Consider the following 19,901-nt stretch of genomic DNA (forward strand, 5'->3'; position numbering starts at 1 on the left):
ATCAAAAGTATTTTACAGACTCACTGATGAATCCTTTGAGGTAGTTAAAGGCTTACTGGTATTATTTCCATCTTAATAATAGTATGGAAACTGAAGCACAGAGAAGCAGATTCATTTTTCTTGGGTCAGTTAATGAGTCAGTAGCAATTCAGGCATAAACCTAAGGCTTTCTAATTCTTTATAGATGCATGAGATGTTTAATAGCATTTAACACTGGCTATGTTAAATGAGTTTTATAAGAAAAAGAAATTATGAGCATAGTATGGATCATGAATGTAGAGTTGGAAGTGGCTGCACTTCTAGCCCCCTCATTTAGTTGGGGAAACAGGGCCTTAGAGAAATTAAGTGACTTGCCCAGATCATCCCCACCTAGTGAATTTCTGAGGTAGGATTTGACCTCAGAGCTTCCTGATTCCCAAGTCCAGTGCTCTGTTGAATCTTGCCCAACACATCACACTTGAGAGTAAGCATCCAAGGTTGGATTTGAATCCAGATCCTCTGAGTTGTTACAAAACAACCTTGCCAGTGGAGTCCATATCTTTAGGTCTGAGGATAATGTTACTAATGAATTTGAAGATATACCATGTAGAACAGAAATGGCAAACCCAAAGGGCCCAACTCTCCAGAGTGCTGCTGGAACCAGATTAAAATGTTTTTTTGCGGGGGGGGGGGGGGGGCAGCTAGCTGGCACAATGGATGAAGCACAGGCCCTGGATTTAGGAGGATCTGAATTCAAATCTGACCTCAGACATTTGACACTTATTAGCTGTGTGACCCTGGGAAAGTGACTTAACCCTCATTGCCCCCCCCCCCAAAAGTAATGCTTAATAAATAAATACAATAGAGCATAGATGATGTTAATTTGTGGTTTTCTGAATCAGCATGCTGTCAGCAAGAGATCCTTATGTATAATTTAGTGGCACTGTTTCTATTTGACTTTGATACCTCTGAGGTTAGCATCTCTTTGTCATTGTTTTCATCTTAAATGCATACACCCTGGGGGTGAGGTGCAGACCCTGTAGCTTCATAATGATGTACAATAATGATTCATAATGAACCATTTCTCTAGGCAGGAACCTGTAACAGATAGGGGGAGACCAAATTCTTAACTCTGCTGCCATCTCTGTATCATGAAACTTTGGCAATCAGTATCATCACTGGGAGCAGAAATTCTCAGCTTCTAAGGGAGCTGTGTGGCATAAATGGAATGAAATGTACTTGCACCATCAGAAATAATCACTGATAAATTCTAGAAAATGGAAAGAGTTGTATGAACTGAAGCAGTACAAAGTAAGGAAAAAGTAGGAGAATAATATAAATGCAGTGACTACAGTAACATAAGTAAAACAGCATCAGGGACAGCCAAGCTCAGCTTAATTGCATTGACCAATCTTGGTCCCAGAGAACAGATGATAAAACACACTTCCCTTCTCTCAGTAGAGAGGCGGGAGGGACTGTGGGTGCAGAATGTTGTATAAAACTAGACAGATGTTTTGTTGCTCAGTTTTGCTTAACTTTTTCTTCGTTTACTAAGAACGCTCGGTGGAAAGAAAGTTGGGAAATGTCTGGTGGTGGATATTTGGGACCACGGCAGCTCATGGAAACCCATCTCCTAAGGTTATGGGGATGTGACCTGTTAGTGTATGGAGCCTCTCCATTGGTGAAATCAGACCTTATGAATTACCAAAGTATTCTTAGTAACACCAATTTACCAATGTTTCTGTTCCCTGCAGTTGCAAGGTACCATTCTTCAGTATGTGAAGACACTGATGGAAGTGATGCCAAAGATCTGCCGATTGCCCAGACATGAGTATGGCTCTCCTGGTGAGTGTGTGCACCTGCGCTCCTTTCCTTATAGAAATGCATTCTTTTTTTGTGTGTGGGAGGGGCAATGGGGGTTAAGTGACTTGCCCAGGGTCACACAGCTAGTAAGTGTCAAGTGTCTGAGGCCGGATTTGAATTCAGGTACTCCTGAATCCAGGGCCAGCGCTTTAACCACTGTGCCATCTAGCTGCCCCTGAAATGCATTCTAAAAAAGCTGTTGACAATTAGCTACACTTCATCAGTTAAGGTTTTCTTAAGTACCTACTATGCCTTCAGGTACTGGGGTATAAGTACAAAGAGTGAAACAGTCCCTGCTTTCAAAGAGCTTCCAGCCTAATGGAGGGGTCTGGTCCATATGCTGTAACTTACATGCTGCACAAATTTAAAGTAAACACATATGAAAACACACACACACACACACACACACACACACACACACACACACACACACGGTAGTTGAGGGTAGTTTGGGAGGGAGAACTGTTGGGATCAGGAAAGGCCTCATTCAGAAGACTCTGTGCTTGAGCTGGTTCTTGATGGAAGAGAGGGGATCTGTAAAGCAGAGGTAAAGAGGGTGTTCATTGTAGGCATGTGGCATGGCTAGTGCAAAGGCTGGGAGAGGAGATGGAGTGGTTTTGTAAGGAAAGGAGAGAAGGCCCATTGGACTGGATTAGAGAGTGGGGGAGAGGGAAATAATGTCCAATGAGGACGACAGAATAAGTGGAAAGACCCACATTGTTATGGCCCATAGAATTGATGGCTTTGAAGTGAGTGTCTAAATTCTGATGGGGAAAGGAGGAAGTGTGGACTGGTATTAAATAGTTTGGCTTGTGTTTGAAGAAAATGAATGCCAAGATGAAGCTAGAATTATCTGTTCCAAAGGAATGTACTTTTTTTTGGTAATGTTCAGGTTTGGGGGAAAGGGTATGACACCAAAAAAGCAGTCTCTAACCATACGCCAATACATCTTACTCTTCTGGTCATTGCATTTGGGTCTGATCCATTTAGAAATGCAGATTTTTGTAGGAACATTTGAAAGGTAACTCCCGACCTGAGTTCAAATCCAGCCTCAGACACTTAACACTTAATAGCTGTGTGACCCTGGGCAAGTCACTTAACCCCAATTGCCTCACAAAAAAAAAAAGGAAAAAAGGTAACTCCCAGAAAGGAGGAGGATCGACATGAAAAACCTGTGTCATTCATACATATACATATATCAATTGTAATAACAAATTGCACATCCATTTCAGCCACTTTGAGGAAGTAGTAGACCCTTACTGAAATCCACAAGCCCTTTCCACACTTTTGGATCCCTAGCTCAATATGCTCAGAGACTTACCAGTCTCTGCTACCTGCTTCCTATTCCCACTTCTCTTGCCTGAGGGAGAGCTTCAGTAGCCCTCTTCCTAGAATGAAATATCTTAACCTCCGGCTCTAGTGCCAGAACTACACTGAATCCCTGCTTATTTCAGTAGTGGACTGGGGGTTTTTTTTGCTTATGGCTACACATCAGATTTTACTCTTAAGTAACTTAACAGTCCCTGAATTTTATTCCCCAAATCAGACTTTTCATTAGGAGGATTTTATTGGGTTTGATTGATTAAATAAGACTCCCACCATTCCAGGCTGTTTTTACAGATTTTTCTTCTAATGAGAGTTCATCCCTACTTAAGGGAACATAAGCTACAAACGGGCATATTAGGTCTTTAGGAGCCTTACCCAAAGATTCTGTTCCCATGGTAACAGTCTTAAAGTGGCTTGCAGCATACTTATTTTGGGGCTATTCAACATAGTCTCATCTTATAGTGAAAATTGAACCTGGCAGGAGTCTTTATCTTTAAAAAGAAAACAAGTTTCTTTCTTTACACACACACACACACACACACACACACACACACACACACACACACACACACACACACACACACACACACAAAGGGGGTTTTCTTTTCCTCAAAAGACATAGTTTCCTTATTTGGGATGTAAGCATGTTTGACAGTTGACATAATCAGTGATGAATCATAAAATCTTCTCATGTATCAAAACATTTTAATGGAGCTGTTTTCAAAGCCAGCTTTCCATCACAAAGTCTTCCTGCAGCCCTGGCATATGTGTGCGTGGGTGTGTTCAGTGTTTGTACCCACAAGACAAAGTCAGAAATTTCAAATAATGATATAAAATAATAATAATAATAATAGCATCTATATAGCACTTTAAGGTTTACAAATATGATCTCATTTTATCCTCCCAATAACCATGGGAGGTAGGCGCTCTTATGACCTCTATTTTAAAGATGAGGAAGCTGAGAGAGGTTATATCTAGCTAGTCGTTTAACCTGTTTGCTTCAGTATCTACTATATCTCAGTATCTATCTCAAAAAATATCTACCTCCTAGGGTTGTTAGGAGGATAAAATGAGATACTATATGCTAAGCACTTCACAAATATTATCTCATTTTTCCTTAGGCACGCAATAAATACTAACTTTCTAACTTCCTTTCCTCATTCCTTTCCACCCTCCCTTGGTCCTTCCTTCCTCTCCGCCTTTGTTCCTTCCTCCTTCCTTCCCTCCCTCCCTTCCCCCTTCCTTTTCCTCCTATATGTAGTCATTATCTGAGGCAGGATTCAAATTCAAGTCTTCCTGACACCCAGTTTATCCACTGTGCCACCTAGGTACCTAAAGGAGCCAAAATTGTAATGTTTTGACTGGTTGGGTGGAAGCAGAGTTAGAAGACATTGGCAGATGGGAGGGAAGAGGAGAGAATGATGCTAATAAGAATTGGAGGTGAAGGTTTTCTGTCCATAGTCTGAGAAATATTTGTCTTAGAGGCAGGGGACTCGATAAGTGCCAGAATGAGCAGGCCAGACCGTAAATGCCAGAAAAGGTCAGAAAAGCCAGGAAACTATAGCTTAGCATAGTGCCTGGTATAGGGTGGACACTTAATAAATGCTTACTGACTGAATGACTAGTTGGGGAGGGCCTCAGGTGGGAGGCAAGACTTGAATTGGACCATGAAGGCCATGAATTTGGATAAAGAGGAGAGATGAATTAATTTGAAGGCCTTCTAGAAGAGAATACCATCCAGAAGGGTTGGAAGCATAGTCTGTATGATGGGGGAGCAGTGAGGAGAGGGGCCAGACCATAGCAGAGGGTTCTTGAAGAAAGAGAATAGGGGGTGATGTTGGGAAAGTTTGAGGAGACAAGATTGTAAAAGGTCTTAAATGTCTACCTAGGAAGTAGTATTAGCAGCACAAAGATAGTTAGCCTGGGTAGTCCTTGAAATTCTTGGTCCTAATCCCTGCCCTTTGGCACCCTTACCTTGTGAACTTACGTTTCCAAAATTCTACCCATTTTCAAGTGTTATTGTGTTGCTTTGCATCAGAACTGAAATGTGGCCTCTGCCACATGAGTTTTCTGGTGATAGCATTTGGGATGCAGAAATGGAGGCTAACATGTTGTAGATCTCCTCTGCTTTATTTGGTTCATTTATTTTCCACAGCCTGTTTTTTAATGAGGACTGTTACACATGAGTAATAGGAAGTGCTCCCTTGAACACTATACTTTCCCCCTTCTCGCTGACATCAAAATTAGAGCCTTCCCCATAACAAAGCATAAAGGATTTATCTTTTAAATGCCTTGCAAGACTCTTCAGCCTGTGGCACTTAGTCACACAAATGCAGCTGCTTTCAAAATAAGTTTTTTTCAGGTTTGTCCTTTTAATGAACTTGATGACAGAACCTTTTCTGCTGCTTAATTATTTTGTGGAGATCTCCAGACTGTCAAGGGACCCAGTACAGAAAGCAAGCTGCGATGCTGATGTACCCATGAGAGTGATCATGGTGCCTTGCACACAGTAGGTGTTTATTTAATCTTTGAATGAAGGAATGAACCATTTCAGAGCCACAGGCTGTTGGAGGTTTTTGACTGCATCTGTGTGCTTTGATAAACACTAGGTAAAGTACAAAAAAGAGACGGGGGGGGGGGGGGGGCATAAAATCAGTGGCCTAATGGGGGGGGGGCAGGACAATGAGGATTAAGTGACTTGCCCAGGGTCACACAGCTAGTAAGTGTCAAGTGTGTGAGGCAAATTTGAACTCAGGTCCTCCTGAATCCAAGGCCTGTGCTTCATCTACTGTGCCTCCTAGCTGCCCCAGTGGCCTACTTTTAAAAAAATAACTAAGCTCTGCAATGGGATAGTTGTTGCTAATACTCTATAACAGGAGAGTGAGTATACCCTGCAATTTGGCACACCCACGCATTTGCTCTGTCCTTTTGTCTACAGGTACTGATAGGTAAATTTTAGATTTAAAAGAGACTATAGAGTCTAACCCACTTTATTTAGGTAAGGAAACTGAAGTCCGGAGTGGGTAGGTGAGGTTGCACACGAGATAATAAATGGAAGAGGCATCATTTGAGCCCAAGTCCTCTACCTGTCTAACATTCTTTCCTCTTTTGTGCTGCCTCCTGAGCATATAGAATGGAAGAGATCTTCTCTTCAGGGGTGGTAAAGGGAGAGGTAAAGGTTTTAAATTGATATCTAGGAGATTATCCAAAAAGTTTAGAATGGGCTGCCACTACATTAGACCACTTTGGCTCCCAAGAGTTATCAAGAGTTTACCCTCCCACTGGCCCTAGAAAAGGGGTTCTTAAACTTTTTGGTGTCATGAGCCCCTTTGGCGGTTGGGCAAAGGCTATGTATGCCTTCTCACAATAAGGTTTTTAAGTGCACAAAATAAACTATATGGGATTACAAAGGAAACCAATTATATTGAAATGCAGTCACCAAAATATTTTGAAAACTAATCCACATCTTAACTCTTGCCCTAGACAGACAAGACAGGTGGTATTTTTGTGACTCTTCCTCTGGGAACCCATATCCTTTCAGCATCCTCTCAGGCAGAGGTAATCCACAGGGACCTTCCAAAAATGGAAGCCAGGACCACCAGTGACAATTTTGAACTCATTAGGTTGCTTTCATTTGACAGCCTCTCCCTCTGGTGAAAAGGCAGAGAAAACGAGAGAAAAGATTTAAGTAGGGCTCTAAAAGTTGTACTGGAAAAATCATTCATCTAGTGGGAAGATGTTTAATTGATATTGAGTGATCATAAGTGTTGAGTGGGATATGTATGGGCATACACGGTATATATTAATCAGTAAGCATTTATTACGGGGCTACTATTTGCCAGGCATCATACTGGGGAAATAAATATAAAGAATGAAACAAAGGGGCAGCTAGGTGGCACAATGGATAGAGCACCGGCCCTGGAGTCAGGAGTACCTGAGTTCAAATCTGGCCTCAGACATGTGACACTTACTAGCTGTATTTGGCAGGTCACCTAACCCCAATTGCCTCACCAAAAAACAAAACAAAACAAAACAAAGAATGTAACAAGACGAGCTAAGGGAAGCTTATATGCTACCTGGGGAGACAGGAAATATATGTAGAAGTATAATCAGAATAAATAAAAAGGAGAATACAAGTAAGTATTAACCACACAGTTATTTGGGTGGGACAACTGAGCATTTGAGGGGACTCAGGAAGGCTTTCATGTAGAAATTGGTACTTGAGCTGCATTTCAAAGGAAGAGAGGGATTTGGTGAGGCAGAGGTAAGAAGAGAGTTCATTCTAGGTGTGGGGGACAGCCAATACAAAGGTAGAGACAGGAGATGAAGTGCCACAGAAGGGTGGGTTTGACTGTCCCATAGGGTTTGCAAAGAGAAATAAAACAGGTTAGACCAGATCGTTTAAAACCGTGTGTGTGTGTGTGTGTGTGTGTGTGTGTGTGTGTGTGTGTTTGTAATTTATTTTAATTGTACTTTTAAAAATAATGGCCTATGGTTTATATAGTATAGAGAATTCTTAGGACCTTAACTAAGTGGTGGTACTACCACTACCAGTGGCTGATGAGCAGCGCAATTCTCCACATCACAGTGTTGGGCAAGAGCAGCCAGTATATATCAGACATGGTTCTTAATTCCAAGTCTTCTTTATCTGGGGCTGACCCTTTATTCACTAAACCACGTTGTCTCATTATAAGAAGCATAATATAAATCCACTGTAATTACACAGCTGGTGATTATCGGTGCTCAGCACAGACATTAGAGTGCCCTGGCATTCACTTTAATAAGGAGTTTTTAATCTGTATAAATATGTTCAGTTGGGTTGGGAAAGAGGCATAGGAGGGGATGACCCAGGAAGTGTGATGGACCTACCCCTACCCCTCCAAGTCATGATAATACCTGAAAGTATGAAGGCTGAAGAGTGGAAGGGGACTGGACAAATTCTGTCTCCTCTTCCAATCCAAAGGTGTTGAATCATGTGGACTGTCAGAATTATTGATTCTAGGAAAGTAAATATGCCAAGAAAAAGGGCAATAAATCAAGTCCCAGCAAATTTTTTATGCATTTACATACACATACATGTGTGTGTGTAGATAGATTTTTTTTCCCCCACAAATATTTGAACAGTAAAACTCAACTCTTTTAAACCCAGTTCACTCAGATGTAGACTTCCTGAGGTCAGGGACCACTTGGTTTTTGTCTTAGGATCCCCAGTGCTTACACAGATCAGTGTTTAATAAATGCTTATTGAATGAATAGGAACCCTGACAAGCAGCTAAACTCTGAATCAGAATAAAGAGTCTTCATTCTAGAGCATGGATAATAAAACTCTTACAGGGAGGGTGGAGGGCTAGACATGTGAAATGGTTTTATACTCTCTCAGATATATTGTCATTGTGTGGTTTGGTTTTGCTTCAGTGTTTCTCTAAGTTTGTAGAAGGAAAAGTAGTTAAAAAGGCAACAATACGGGGCGGCTAGGTGGCACAGTGGATAAAGCACCGGTCCTGGATTCAGGAGTACCTGAGTTCAAATCCGGCCTCAGACACTTGACACTTACTAGCTGTGTGACCCTGGGCAAGTCACTTAACCCCACTTGCCCCACAAAAAAACAAAAAACAAAAAAAAAAGGGCAACAATACTTCTTCTTCTTCTTTTTTTTTTTTTTTGCGGGGCAAGTGGGGTTAAGTGACTTGCCCAGGGTCAAACAGCTAGTAAGTGTCAAGTGTCTGAGGCCGGATTTGAACTCAGGTACTCCTGAATCCAGGGCCGGTGCTTTATCCACTGCGCCACCTAGCCGCCCCTAACAATACATTTTTAAAGTCTACCATGCAAAATACAAGTGCTGCTTTGTCTTCAGAAAATATATTTACATAAACATAATACGCTACTCTGATGTAAAGCTGTACTGTGTGTCTGTTCCCTATTCCTTTTTCCATTTTCATTTGGGAATGGTTTGGAGGATTCCAAAATTATCATACAGAAAGATTGGGGTGCCCTGCCCATCCAGTCCCATATGAAATAAAGCAAATCTCCAGTGCTTATTTTTTGGATTTTTGAGGTTGGGGCCTATAGTAAAGAGATGGCCTCTGTTTTGTTATAATTCATTGATTTTGCTGGTTATGGATTGGGTAAAAGGATCAGAGCACTGACTGGAGGGAGTGGTCAGTAACTGTTCCTAATCCATCAGTTGTCATTTCAGGGAACAGATTAAATTCAAGCTCTCAGTTAAAAAAAAAATACTAAATTATCTGGCATTTCCTAGTGGGCTCTAGTTTTAACCTAACCAGCAGAAATAATCTGGTCAAAACCCTATCCCAGCCTCTCCTGGATTTGAATTGGATAAAATAGTTGATAAACCACAAATTTAAAGATGACTATTAAAAGAGAGAACTGTATTAAAAAGTCATTTAAGGGGAAGTACCTATAAAATAACTAGTACTAAGGAAATATGATCTTAAGCCAGGGCTGCAAATCCTATTTATTTTGTGGCACTTGTCTATTAAATTAAACAAATAGTTTGCACCTACTCTGTATAAGACATGATGCTAGGATTGGAGACCACATAACTGCAATGCAAAATATTATCTCAAGGATCTCTATTCAAATGAGAAGTAAGGGAAAGCATGTAAAAACATCTGTGCTAGAAGGGAACATTCGGTAACTACACAAGGGTCAACAGGAGGCTAAGGGGAATTTGAATTTGAGATGACTTTTACTTAAGAATTCAGGAGGGGCAGCTAGATGGCGCAGTGGATAGAGCACCGGCCCTGGAGTCAGGAGTACCTGAGTTCAAATCCTGTCTCAGACATTTAACACTTACTAGCTGTGTGACCCTAGGCAAGTCACTTAACCCCAATTGCCTCACTAAAAAAAAAAAAAAGAATTCAGGAAAAGGTACATGGAAGAGGTGTGACCCCTGAGTTGGGCCTGAAGGAGGGAGTCCATGCTGGGCCTGGGGGCTAGTATGATCAAAGGCACAGATATGGGAGAGGAGGATGAAGGGACAGAATGACGAATAATACAGTGGCATATGTGAGTGATATGAAATTAGGCTGTAAATGTAGGTCGAAGACGGCTTATGGAAAGTTTAACTATCAGGATCAGGACTTTTATACTTGTTTTAGAAGGCAGTGAATGGGGAACCACATTAAGGTTTTTGAGTAGAGTGTAACTTACATAGAATGATAAGTGGTATGAGAATAATTGGAAAGGGATAGACTGGAGATAGGAAAACCATTTAGGAGAATATTTCAGTACTCCAGATCAGTGGTTCTTAAAGTGTTCCAGGGATCCTGGGAGTCCCCAAGACCCTTTTAGGGGTTCTGTGAGATATTAATTATTTTCATAATAATACTAAGCCATTTAAATTTCTAATATGGTAAAACATTCATAGCTATGGCTCACATAAACAAAAGCTCTTTGGAGGAATTCCTAAGAATTTTTAAGAGTGTAAAGAGATCCTGAGACAAAAAAAATTTGAGCATTGCTACTCTAGATCAAAACTTCTTAAACTGTGGATAGCAACCCCATATGTGGTTGTGTAACTAAATGTAGGGGAGTCACAAAACTTTTGGCAACAATAAAAGATTAGGTATAACTACTTTATATACTTATATACCTAGGGTCCCGTAAAAATTTCTCCAGTGAAAAGGAATCACAAGTGGAAAAATTACTCAGTGTCAAAGGCTGAAGACTGGTCAAGGAATATGAGAACACAGTGGAGAAAAAGGCCATTGGATACAAAATATTTGCCTAAGAATGAGCATTTCTACATAGCTGCCACAAAATTCTGGAGGAATTGATAGTGAAATCACATTCAAAATAACTACAAAATTGGGAAGTCAATTCAATAAGACACATTTTTTATGGTTATTAATTACAAAACGAAGGAAGGCTTAAAAATAGTTGGAGGGATATTCCTTGCTTGCTCATGGTTAGGCTGCTCAAAATATGATTTTAAAAAAGTGATGATACTAACTTAGTTACATTAAAAGTTCAGAGAATCTAAGAGCTGGAGAGGGCCTTTGAATGCTATGCTATGCTATGCTATTAAGTCCAGCATCCTCATCTCTAAGATGAAGAAACCAAGCCATGGAGAGGTTAAATAATTTGCCCCAGAGGTTAGATTTGAAACTAGATCTTGCTGACTATGTCTAGTGGCATATCTATTTTTTGATGCTGCTTGCTTCCTTGAGTAAATTAATTTATCAAGAATCAGTGCTATATCAATTTAATTTACCAAATGTTTGCCTTATGAGTCTGGGCAAAATAATAACATTCATTTCAAGGGGGGAAAAGGGCATAGAATCTCAAGAGAAATAATGAAAAGCGTAGGAATAAACATTTCCAGATCTCAAATCATATTATAAAGCAGTTCTCTTTCAAAAACTGTACAGTACTGATTAAAAATAGAAAAGCAAATGGACAGAATAGACTCAATAAGCAAGAATTAGAAATCAATTCAGTAGTCTGGTGTTTTTGACATTTGACAAGAACTGCTAAGAAAACCAGAAAAGCAATTTCCCTCCTTCCTTTGGGAGGGAAAAAGTTTAGACCAAAATCTTAAAATTTATAGCCTAAAAAGTTCCAAATTAAAAATAAAAGGTCACATAATTTTTTTTGTTATAATCGAGGAAAATAAATGGAAGATACCATTTTTACTCTATCCAGGGGAAGAATTCATAGTCAAAGAAGAGGTAGGGGCGATCACAGAAGAACTAAAAATGTAAGTTCAGTTACATAATGTAGAAAAGTATTTGCATAAACAATATCAACAAACCAAGATTAAGAGGAAAAACTGAATTGAGGGAAAGTAAGTTTTGTCTCTATCTCTGACCTTTTATTGGAGAGGTGGAGAACAATGGGTTTGGAATACTGCATCAGTTGCAGTCAGTAAGGTAGCTTTCCTTACCATTCTTTTTTCTTTGTGAAAAGGGAATGTTCACTGTGGAGCTAAGAAGCTGTATATCCAAAGATATACCAGTGTAAAAACATAAGACATTAATAAATTTTTTTTAAAACCCTTAGATTTCAAAATAAGGAGATTATTAATGAACTCGATGAGGCCTTTTTCATAGGGTAGTCGAAAGAGGAGTCAAATTGCAGGATGATGAGCATTGGGTAGTCTACCCTTTCTAGAAGGAAGCCCCTGCATCTCATTTTGTCCCTAGAGGCATGTGACCCTCTTGGCTAATGTGCCTGTGTATATATGCACCTGTGTGTGTATTCCATGGGATATATGGGACAGTAGTTTGGGGATTTTATTTTTATTCCTTTCAGCATTGACTGGCTCTTTTTGCAATCCCAGGAATCCTCGAGTTTTTCCACCATCAGCTGAAGGATATTGTTGAATATGCAGAACTGAAGACAGTCTGTTTCCAGAACCTAAGAGAAGTGGGAAATGCTGTCCTTTTTTGTCTCCTCATCGAGCAGAGTTTGGTGAGTGCTCCAGATTGTCATCTGAGTTAGAATTTACAAAATTTTGACAGTATTCATTAGTATTACAAAGTCCTAGAAATCAGAATTTTTTTTTTACTCCTTCCTAATTCACCCCTTCCTCCCAAAAAACCTGGGGGGGGTGTCTTTTGTTTTGGTTTACTTTCATATGTTCATCAAATGGTAATTAACTCATCATAAGTGGTTCCCACAAGCTTTGGAGAATTTTGTTTTAAAAGAATAGGAACTATTAGTCAATAAGCATTGAGTACCTCCTCTAAGCCATGCACTGTCTAGGTGTTAGGGTTACAAAGACAAAAATGAAAACTACCCTCAAGGAATTTATAAGTTTTCAGTACTGAAGAGATTAGAAAGCAGATAAAAAGAGACAAGGCTTAGAGATTTGGCCTAATTAGGGCAGTGGGAATAGACAGATATTTGTGACCCACGTTAATTTACTTAAGTTTATCTAGCCAGCAATACAAGTGTGCCTCACTTTAAGAAACATCAGTATATAAGAATTATATGTTAAGCCAGATAAGTTATGCAGTGATCATTTACATTATAAAAGAGTTCCTTTAAAATAGCAAACTCCTCTGGTGTACTTTAAATATCATTATAAAAATTTTCTTTTCATACACCTTTTCAGGAATGCACTTTGCAGTAAAAGTGAGATGATAAACCTTTCATTATTCCAAAAGCAACTTACAATTCTTACAGTGGGGCAAACCAGCACAGAACATTTAGATGATGTGTGTTCATAGTAACAGAAGTCAGCTTAAAAGCTCTATTCTATTTGCTGCTGCTTTGGCTGTTATACTGCCAAAATTGCCTCAGCTAAAACGCAGATGACAGAAGCACATTGAATGTTGAAGATTTACAGAACCAGAGAAATTAGAGCCTGAACAGAAGAACAACAACTAAAAGGACCAAGTGAGCATTTGTCTCAAGGGGCTCCTTTACAGCATTTGTGATGGTGGCATTTCATTTAGCATGGGTTGACTTCCCCAGTGCCACGTGGCATTATGTTAATTAGCTACTTAAGAAAAAAAAGGCCCACAGCATCTGTCATTTCAGAGCTCAGATTCAGGACTTTCAGATGAGCAGATAACCTTTTCTCTAACACAAACTAAATCACAGCTTCTTAACATCTTTTGCGTCCCCTCAGCTCTTTGGAGCTACCCAGGCCCTACCTAATCAAGCAGAAAAAATGCCAGCAAGGATACACTTCCCTTTGCCTTCCCTTTGCTCCTACCTCTTGACCCAGTGGAGCAGCCACTTGGGAAGTGACATAGGATTCTTCATACCACTTGGATGAGTGGGAAGTTACCAGCTGTAAGTCTTCTAAAGAGATGAAGGACCAGGAAGCTTTGCCACTTGTTCTCTTGGTGCACCCTAAGGACTGAAAGAGCCATTTACCATTTGCCTTGTTGCTGATCTCTTTTAAGAGTGCTGCCTTACCCCAACTGGAATTAGACCCTTGAGAAAAGAAACTCTTTCTTTTCTTTTCTTTCTTTTTTTTTGCAGGGCAGTGGGGTTTAAGTGACTTGCCCAGGGTCACACAGCTAATAAGTGTCAAGTGTCTTATGCCAAATTTGAACTCAGGTACTCCTGACTCCAAAACCAGTGCCTTATCCACTGTGCCACCTAGTTGCCCCTTTTTCTATTTTTATACCCAGTGTTTAACAGTTGTTGGCACATAGCAAGCACCTGATAAATGGTGGGGTGTTTTTTTTTCCATTCATTTATTTTTTAAGCCTCCAGTGAGATTTTTCTCTAGGCAGATGGCAAACAGAAAGCAAATGACAGATGGGAATTGAGACATCAAGAATCTGAGTGACTTTTCCAGTTCATAAGACTAGAGTTTCAGGGCAGCTAGGTGGCGAAGTGGATAAAGCACTGGCCCCGGATTCAGGAGGACTGGAGTTCAAATCCAGCCTCAGACACTTGACACTTAACTGTGTGACCCTGGGCAAGTCACTTAACGCTCATTAATACTCCTGCCTCCGCCCCCCCCCCAAAAAAAAGAGAATAGAGCTTCAGTGTGTCTGCCTCCTCAGTGCTAAGTACCTCAGCTTAGGCATGTCTCACTGAACTCAAATGTGAATTGACAAGGCCCTCTACAATTTGGCACTATTCTGGCTATCTAAATTTATCTGTTCCCTGGCCTGTCTCCCACATATGCTCTTACTCATACCTCCTTGTCCTTCTGACTCTTCATGTTGCCTTTCATCCAAGGGACAGATTTGTGCCTGTAACGTTCCTTTGTTATATAGAATACAGAGCACCTTCCTTTCATCAAGGATACTCAGAATTGGAACTTCCCCTTTAGAATGTCTGTTCTGTCCTCATTGACAAAAGCTTATTCCCATGCCCCATCCATACCACCTAGGTAGGTTTGACTCCAGTCTGACCCATAAAAGTTGTATGATTGTGGGCAAGTCACACTCTAACCTCTTGTTCTTTGAGGACAGTAGATGCACTCTTTATTAAAGTCACTAGGTAGTTTTGAAGAAAGTGCTTTGTAATCCCTAAAGCATTAAAGAAATGTGAGTTATTCCATCCATCCCTAAGTCTATTCTAGGCCTTTGATGCTCATTTCTTTTTTGGCTTAAGTATGAGAGGTTTTAAGAAATCCTAGTTTTCTTCTGAGAAAAGCTTGGGAGACAGGCATTGCATGAATTTAAAACTGACTTATGGGGGCGGCTAGGTGGCGCAGTGGATAAAGCACCGGCCCTGGATTCAGGAGTTCCTGAGTTCAAATCCGGCCTCAGACACTTGACACTTACTAGCTGTGTGACCTTGGGCAAGTCACTTAACCCCCATCGCCCCGCCAAAAAAAAAAAAAAACTGACTTATTTGTCACCTGTGCCTATCATTGAAATGAGCTGTCTCTTTAATGTCTGATAGCTCTGTAGATAAACAGACCTTGGCCTAGATTAGCTGCCTTGCTTGGAGAGTCAGCTCCTGAGCTAGGATAGGCCTGAAAGTAAGCCCATTACAATCCGATTTAACTGTGGGATCAGTGCCCTCTGCTGTGACTTCTGTAAATAGTAGCAGTTGGTCTTGATTATTAAAGAATATCTTCTTGTCTTGCTAAGTTAAGATGTTTTCTTCCTAACTTGTATTTTTCTCATTGGCATTAGTCCTTAGAAGAGGTGTGTGATTTGTTGCACGCTGCTCCATTCCAGAATATCTTGCCAAGGGTTCATGTCAAAGGTAAGGATGAAGCATCTTTGTTCTTTTTTGCCCAGTACTATTTAGTTAGGTTATTGTTGCCTTTTCCAAGTGAGGCTAGTTGATAGTATGTACAAGTAGAAGACTCACACCCCCAAGCTGGTCTTTTGTCTGAATGAGATGGTCTTTATAATGTGTCGCAATGAGTCAGGCAGCTATGAACATAACTTTGTTCTTGTGTGTGATATTTATCTATTTAGAAGCAAACACAATGATTACATAAAAATGATATTTGCATTATTTTATTTGCTTACAAATTAAATACACAGGGTAATTTAGGATGTGATACACACACACACACACACACACATTTTGTTTTTGTTGTTACAGAAGGTGAAAGACTTGATGCAAAAATGAAAAGATTAGAGTCAAAATATGCTCCGTTGCATCTTGTTCCTTTAATTGAGAGGCTGGGGACACCTCAGGTATGTAGTTGTTTCGGATATATATAGTGCATATGTAAATGTGAAAATGAACCATTTTTTAAAAAATTATTTTTCCCTAAAAACATGCGTCTAGTCGGTTTTAGATACTAATGGAATCATTAAAAGGATCCTGGGTATAGAGTATAGTGTTTTTTAGGATGTCTATTTAAATGTTGTATTGTCATTGAGATTACATGGAAGAAAGGGGAAAAAACCAGGATATGGGGCTATAGAATGTAGGAAAAATAACACCCCTTTTCAGAAAAGTAGATGGTATCAGTTGAAGGTGTGCACTGTCGGTTGATTGGCACAAATTAGAAGAGGCAAAGAAATACAAAAAGGATGACAATGTATCTTCTACATGATGTAAGAAAAAAGTGTACTAGACAAACAGCTCAAAGCAAAGCTTTTTTTTTTTTTTTGGTGAGGCAATTGGGGTTTAAGTGACTTGCCTAGGGTCACACAGCTAGTAATTGTTAAGTGTCTGAGGCTGGATTCAAACTCAGGTCCTCCTGAATCCAGGGCCTATGCTCTATCCACTGTGCCACCTAGCTCCCCCGCAAAAGCAAAGCTTTTTAAAGATGGACTGTTTGTTGTCTAGAACAAAACTATAGCCGGCTGTGAAGCAACAGAAGGTGTGTGTACGTACATACATATGTACAATAAGAAACAGGGTGGCTTTTACAGGCTAAGCTGACAGAGAGTCTGACTCAGTCCCAAATGTGTACATTGAAGCTGTACTGATCAAGTCAAACCCAAAGGGCCATCTTTACATTTAGCATGAAGGGGAGTCGTGAGTCACATAACAGGCTTTTCAGCCATTAATGTGTAGGAAAGTAAGTCATTAGCAATAACAGCATCTTCAAATACACATTTTTAGTGTGTATTATTTGTAAGACTTTAAAGGGGGGAAGTTAAGTTTCAGGTCACACAGTAAAATTCTCTTTTGGTAGCAGATCCGTTGAATAACCTTTAGGTAAATATTAGAAACCTTAGTCTACCTGGTAAAAATCTTTAAACTCATATTTTGAGTCCAACTTTTTCCCCATTGCTTTATTTAAGTGGGGGGAGGCATGTTGTCAAAACCATTAATTTTATTTAAAAGCCCTTCTTTTCCTTTGAATACTAGCAAATTGCAATAGCAAGAGAAGGAGATTTGCTGACCAAGGAACGTCTCTGCTGTGGTTTATCTATGTTTGAAGTGATCCTGACCCGGATTCGGACATTCCTAGATGATCCAATCTGGCGTGGACCTCTCCCAAGCAATGGGGTCATGCATGTGGATGAATGTGTGGAATTTCACCGGCTTTGGAGTGCCATGCAATTTGTGTACTGTATTCCTGTAGGAACACACGAGTTCACTGTAGAGTGAGTGTTGTTAAATTGTAGCCTGCCCCTATTTTTGAAAAGTCAGGTGCAAGGATGTCCAGTGTAATGAATGACAGGTTTCCACAGGGATCAGTTCAGAGGTTTATGTAGTAGAGGATTAGAATTTTCATCTAGGTTCACTTAATCCTTACCTGGAATCCCAAGCCAGCCTTTAAAGGTCCTCAGGACCTCAGCTAAGACGAAGGCCCCCCATAAAATGGAGAGAAGAGCCTAAATCTCCAAACCTAAGCAACAACATCTAGCATTTTAGGACAGCTGAGTTAGATACCAAACAATGAGCGGAAAGTAGGACAAAAAGTACTAGTTTCTCCAACTCTAAGCTTGCTATTTTAAGGTGATGAAGATAAAAACTACTTTTAAATCTTTAAATAAATACAAGTAAAGAGGTTGGAAGAATGCTAGGAAATTGTCTATTGTCCTACCTTCCTTGCAAGCTCCCTTTACTGATTTTATTTTTTAATTGAGAATTGATGTATTTGGGACTTGTGATTTTGAGGGCTGTTATATATCAGATATCAGCTATTAATATGAAAAGGTAATTTCAATAGGTCTAGTCTAAATTGTAAAAGGAAACAGGTTGACATGGCATAAGATCACAAAAGGCTTACAAAGTATAAGTATTTATAAATGAAGAAACTGATGCTCAAAGACTTGCCTATAATTGTTAAGCTAGTTAAGTGGAAATTTCTAGTCTTAAATCTAAATCCGTTTCTGCCCCATTTCAATGTAGTTCTAACTGCCTCTTATTTTTTGAAGAATTGCACTAATTTCATTAAAAAGCTTAATTATACTTGGTCACTTTGTTTTTTTCTAGACAGTGCTTTGGAGATGGGCTCCACTGGGCCGGATGCATGATTATTGTGCTTCTAGGACAGCAGCGTCGCTTTGATGTATTAGACTTCTGCTACCATTTGCTTAAAGTACAAAAACATGATGGCAAAGATGAAGTGATAAAGAATGTGGTATGTTTTTTTGGTTTTTTTTGTTGTTGCTAGGCAATGAGGGTTAAGTGACTTGCCCAGGGTCACACAGCTAGTAAGTGTTAAGTGTCTGAAGGCAGATTTGAACTCAGGTCCTCCTGAATCCAGGACCAGTGCTTTATCCAGTGCCCCACCTAGCTGCCCCAAGAATGTGGTATGTTGAAGAGGATTTCCCCCCACTTATAGAAGTTACACAGAAACCATAGTTTACAGTATTGTAGGATTCCTAATGTCTAAAAAAATGGAATCTTTTTAAGGCAAAGCAAGATTTGTTTCTGTACTGCATTTTTACTAGAAAGGTAATGCTTTTAAATTAAAGATATGGGTGGAAAAGGTTCAAGCAGAACTCTCAGGATGGAGGAAGACAGTAAAATTTGACAAACTACAGCAATCCCTACTTCTACTTCATAAACAGGATGCAAATTTGGGCTCAGAACCTGTTAGAGTGATGGATCAAAGTCTCTCCCAGCACAGAGGCAATCAATGCCTGTGTAATTTTCATTCTAACAATATAATTACACAGACAATGATTGCACTTGTTACCAGGGAGACTTTGATCCACTTATGTAATATATGGGAGACTATGAAAGACTTAAATGTTTGAATCTGACTTTTAAATCGTAACACTTTTGCTAATGTGGAATTTTTTTTCAGCCTTTGAAGAAGATGGTAGAGAGAATCCGAAAATTCCAGATCTTAAATGATGAAATAATTACTATCTTGGACAAGTACTTGAAATCTGGCGATGGAGAAAGCACTCCTGTGGAACATGTGCGATGCTTCCAACCCCCTATCCACCAGTCTCTGGCCAGCACCTGAAGAATGTACAGCTTGTTGAATCTTTAGTGTGTTTCCAGTAATTAAAGTAGCATGCTTTCTTTTCTCTCCTTAAAATAGCTAGATTTTAGGAAATATTTTTCAGTATTTTTTTTGTGTGCCTGTTAAAAAGGTGGTGCTCTTGATTTCAATCTAAAAGCTTAATTTTATACAATCTATACTTATTTTTCTAGACTAAAATTTTATATGCTTTTGGAAATTAAGAAGTCTGAGAAAAGTAATGGTTGCTTATTGTTATTGCCATAATCTTCTTGGTCAGCTGATAGTCCCAGCAGTCAATACAAAAGAGGCTGTTGAGTTAATTTATTTATCAGTTGTCAGCGTTCAAGGAAGGTGGAAAGAATTGTGGATTTGGTGAGAAACACTTTATATACCAGCTAATTGTAATAAATTTGTTTATGTATTAGAATAAAGCTACATGCTCAATTATTTT

General features: G+C 39.7%; 1 protein-coding gene across 3 annotated transcripts in view; it reads left to right on the forward strand.

Moving 5' to 3' along the window:
• Positions 1 to 19,897, forward strand: part of CYFIP1 (cytoplasmic FMR1 interacting protein 1) — a 169,027-nt gene extending 149,130 nt beyond the window's left edge. For all 3 annotated transcript variants that reach the window (XM_043994180.1, XM_043994179.1, XM_043994182.1), the window contains 7 exons: positions 1,734 to 1,824; positions 12,473 to 12,603; positions 15,747 to 15,819; positions 16,168 to 16,262; positions 17,392 to 17,630; positions 18,466 to 18,613; positions 19,286 to 19,897. In XM_043994180.1, the coding sequence (XP_043850115.1) occupies positions 1,734 to 1,824; positions 12,473 to 12,603; positions 15,747 to 15,819; positions 16,168 to 16,262; positions 17,392 to 17,630; positions 18,466 to 18,613; positions 19,286 to 19,450 (942 nt within the window). In that variant the 3' untranslated portion in view covers positions 19,451 to 19,897. The remainder of the gene's footprint in view (positions 1 to 1,733; positions 1,825 to 12,472; positions 12,604 to 15,746; positions 15,820 to 16,167; positions 16,263 to 17,391; positions 17,631 to 18,465; positions 18,614 to 19,285) is intronic.
• The last annotated feature ends 4 nt before the right edge of the window (positions 19,898 to 19,901 follow it).

The sequence above is a fragment of the Dromiciops gliroides genome, chromosome 3 (assembly GCF_019393635.1).
Source record: "Dromiciops gliroides isolate mDroGli1 chromosome 3, mDroGli1.pri, whole genome shotgun sequence".
Lineage (NCBI taxonomy): Eukaryota > Metazoa > Chordata > Mammalia > Microbiotheria > Microbiotheriidae > Dromiciops > Dromiciops gliroides.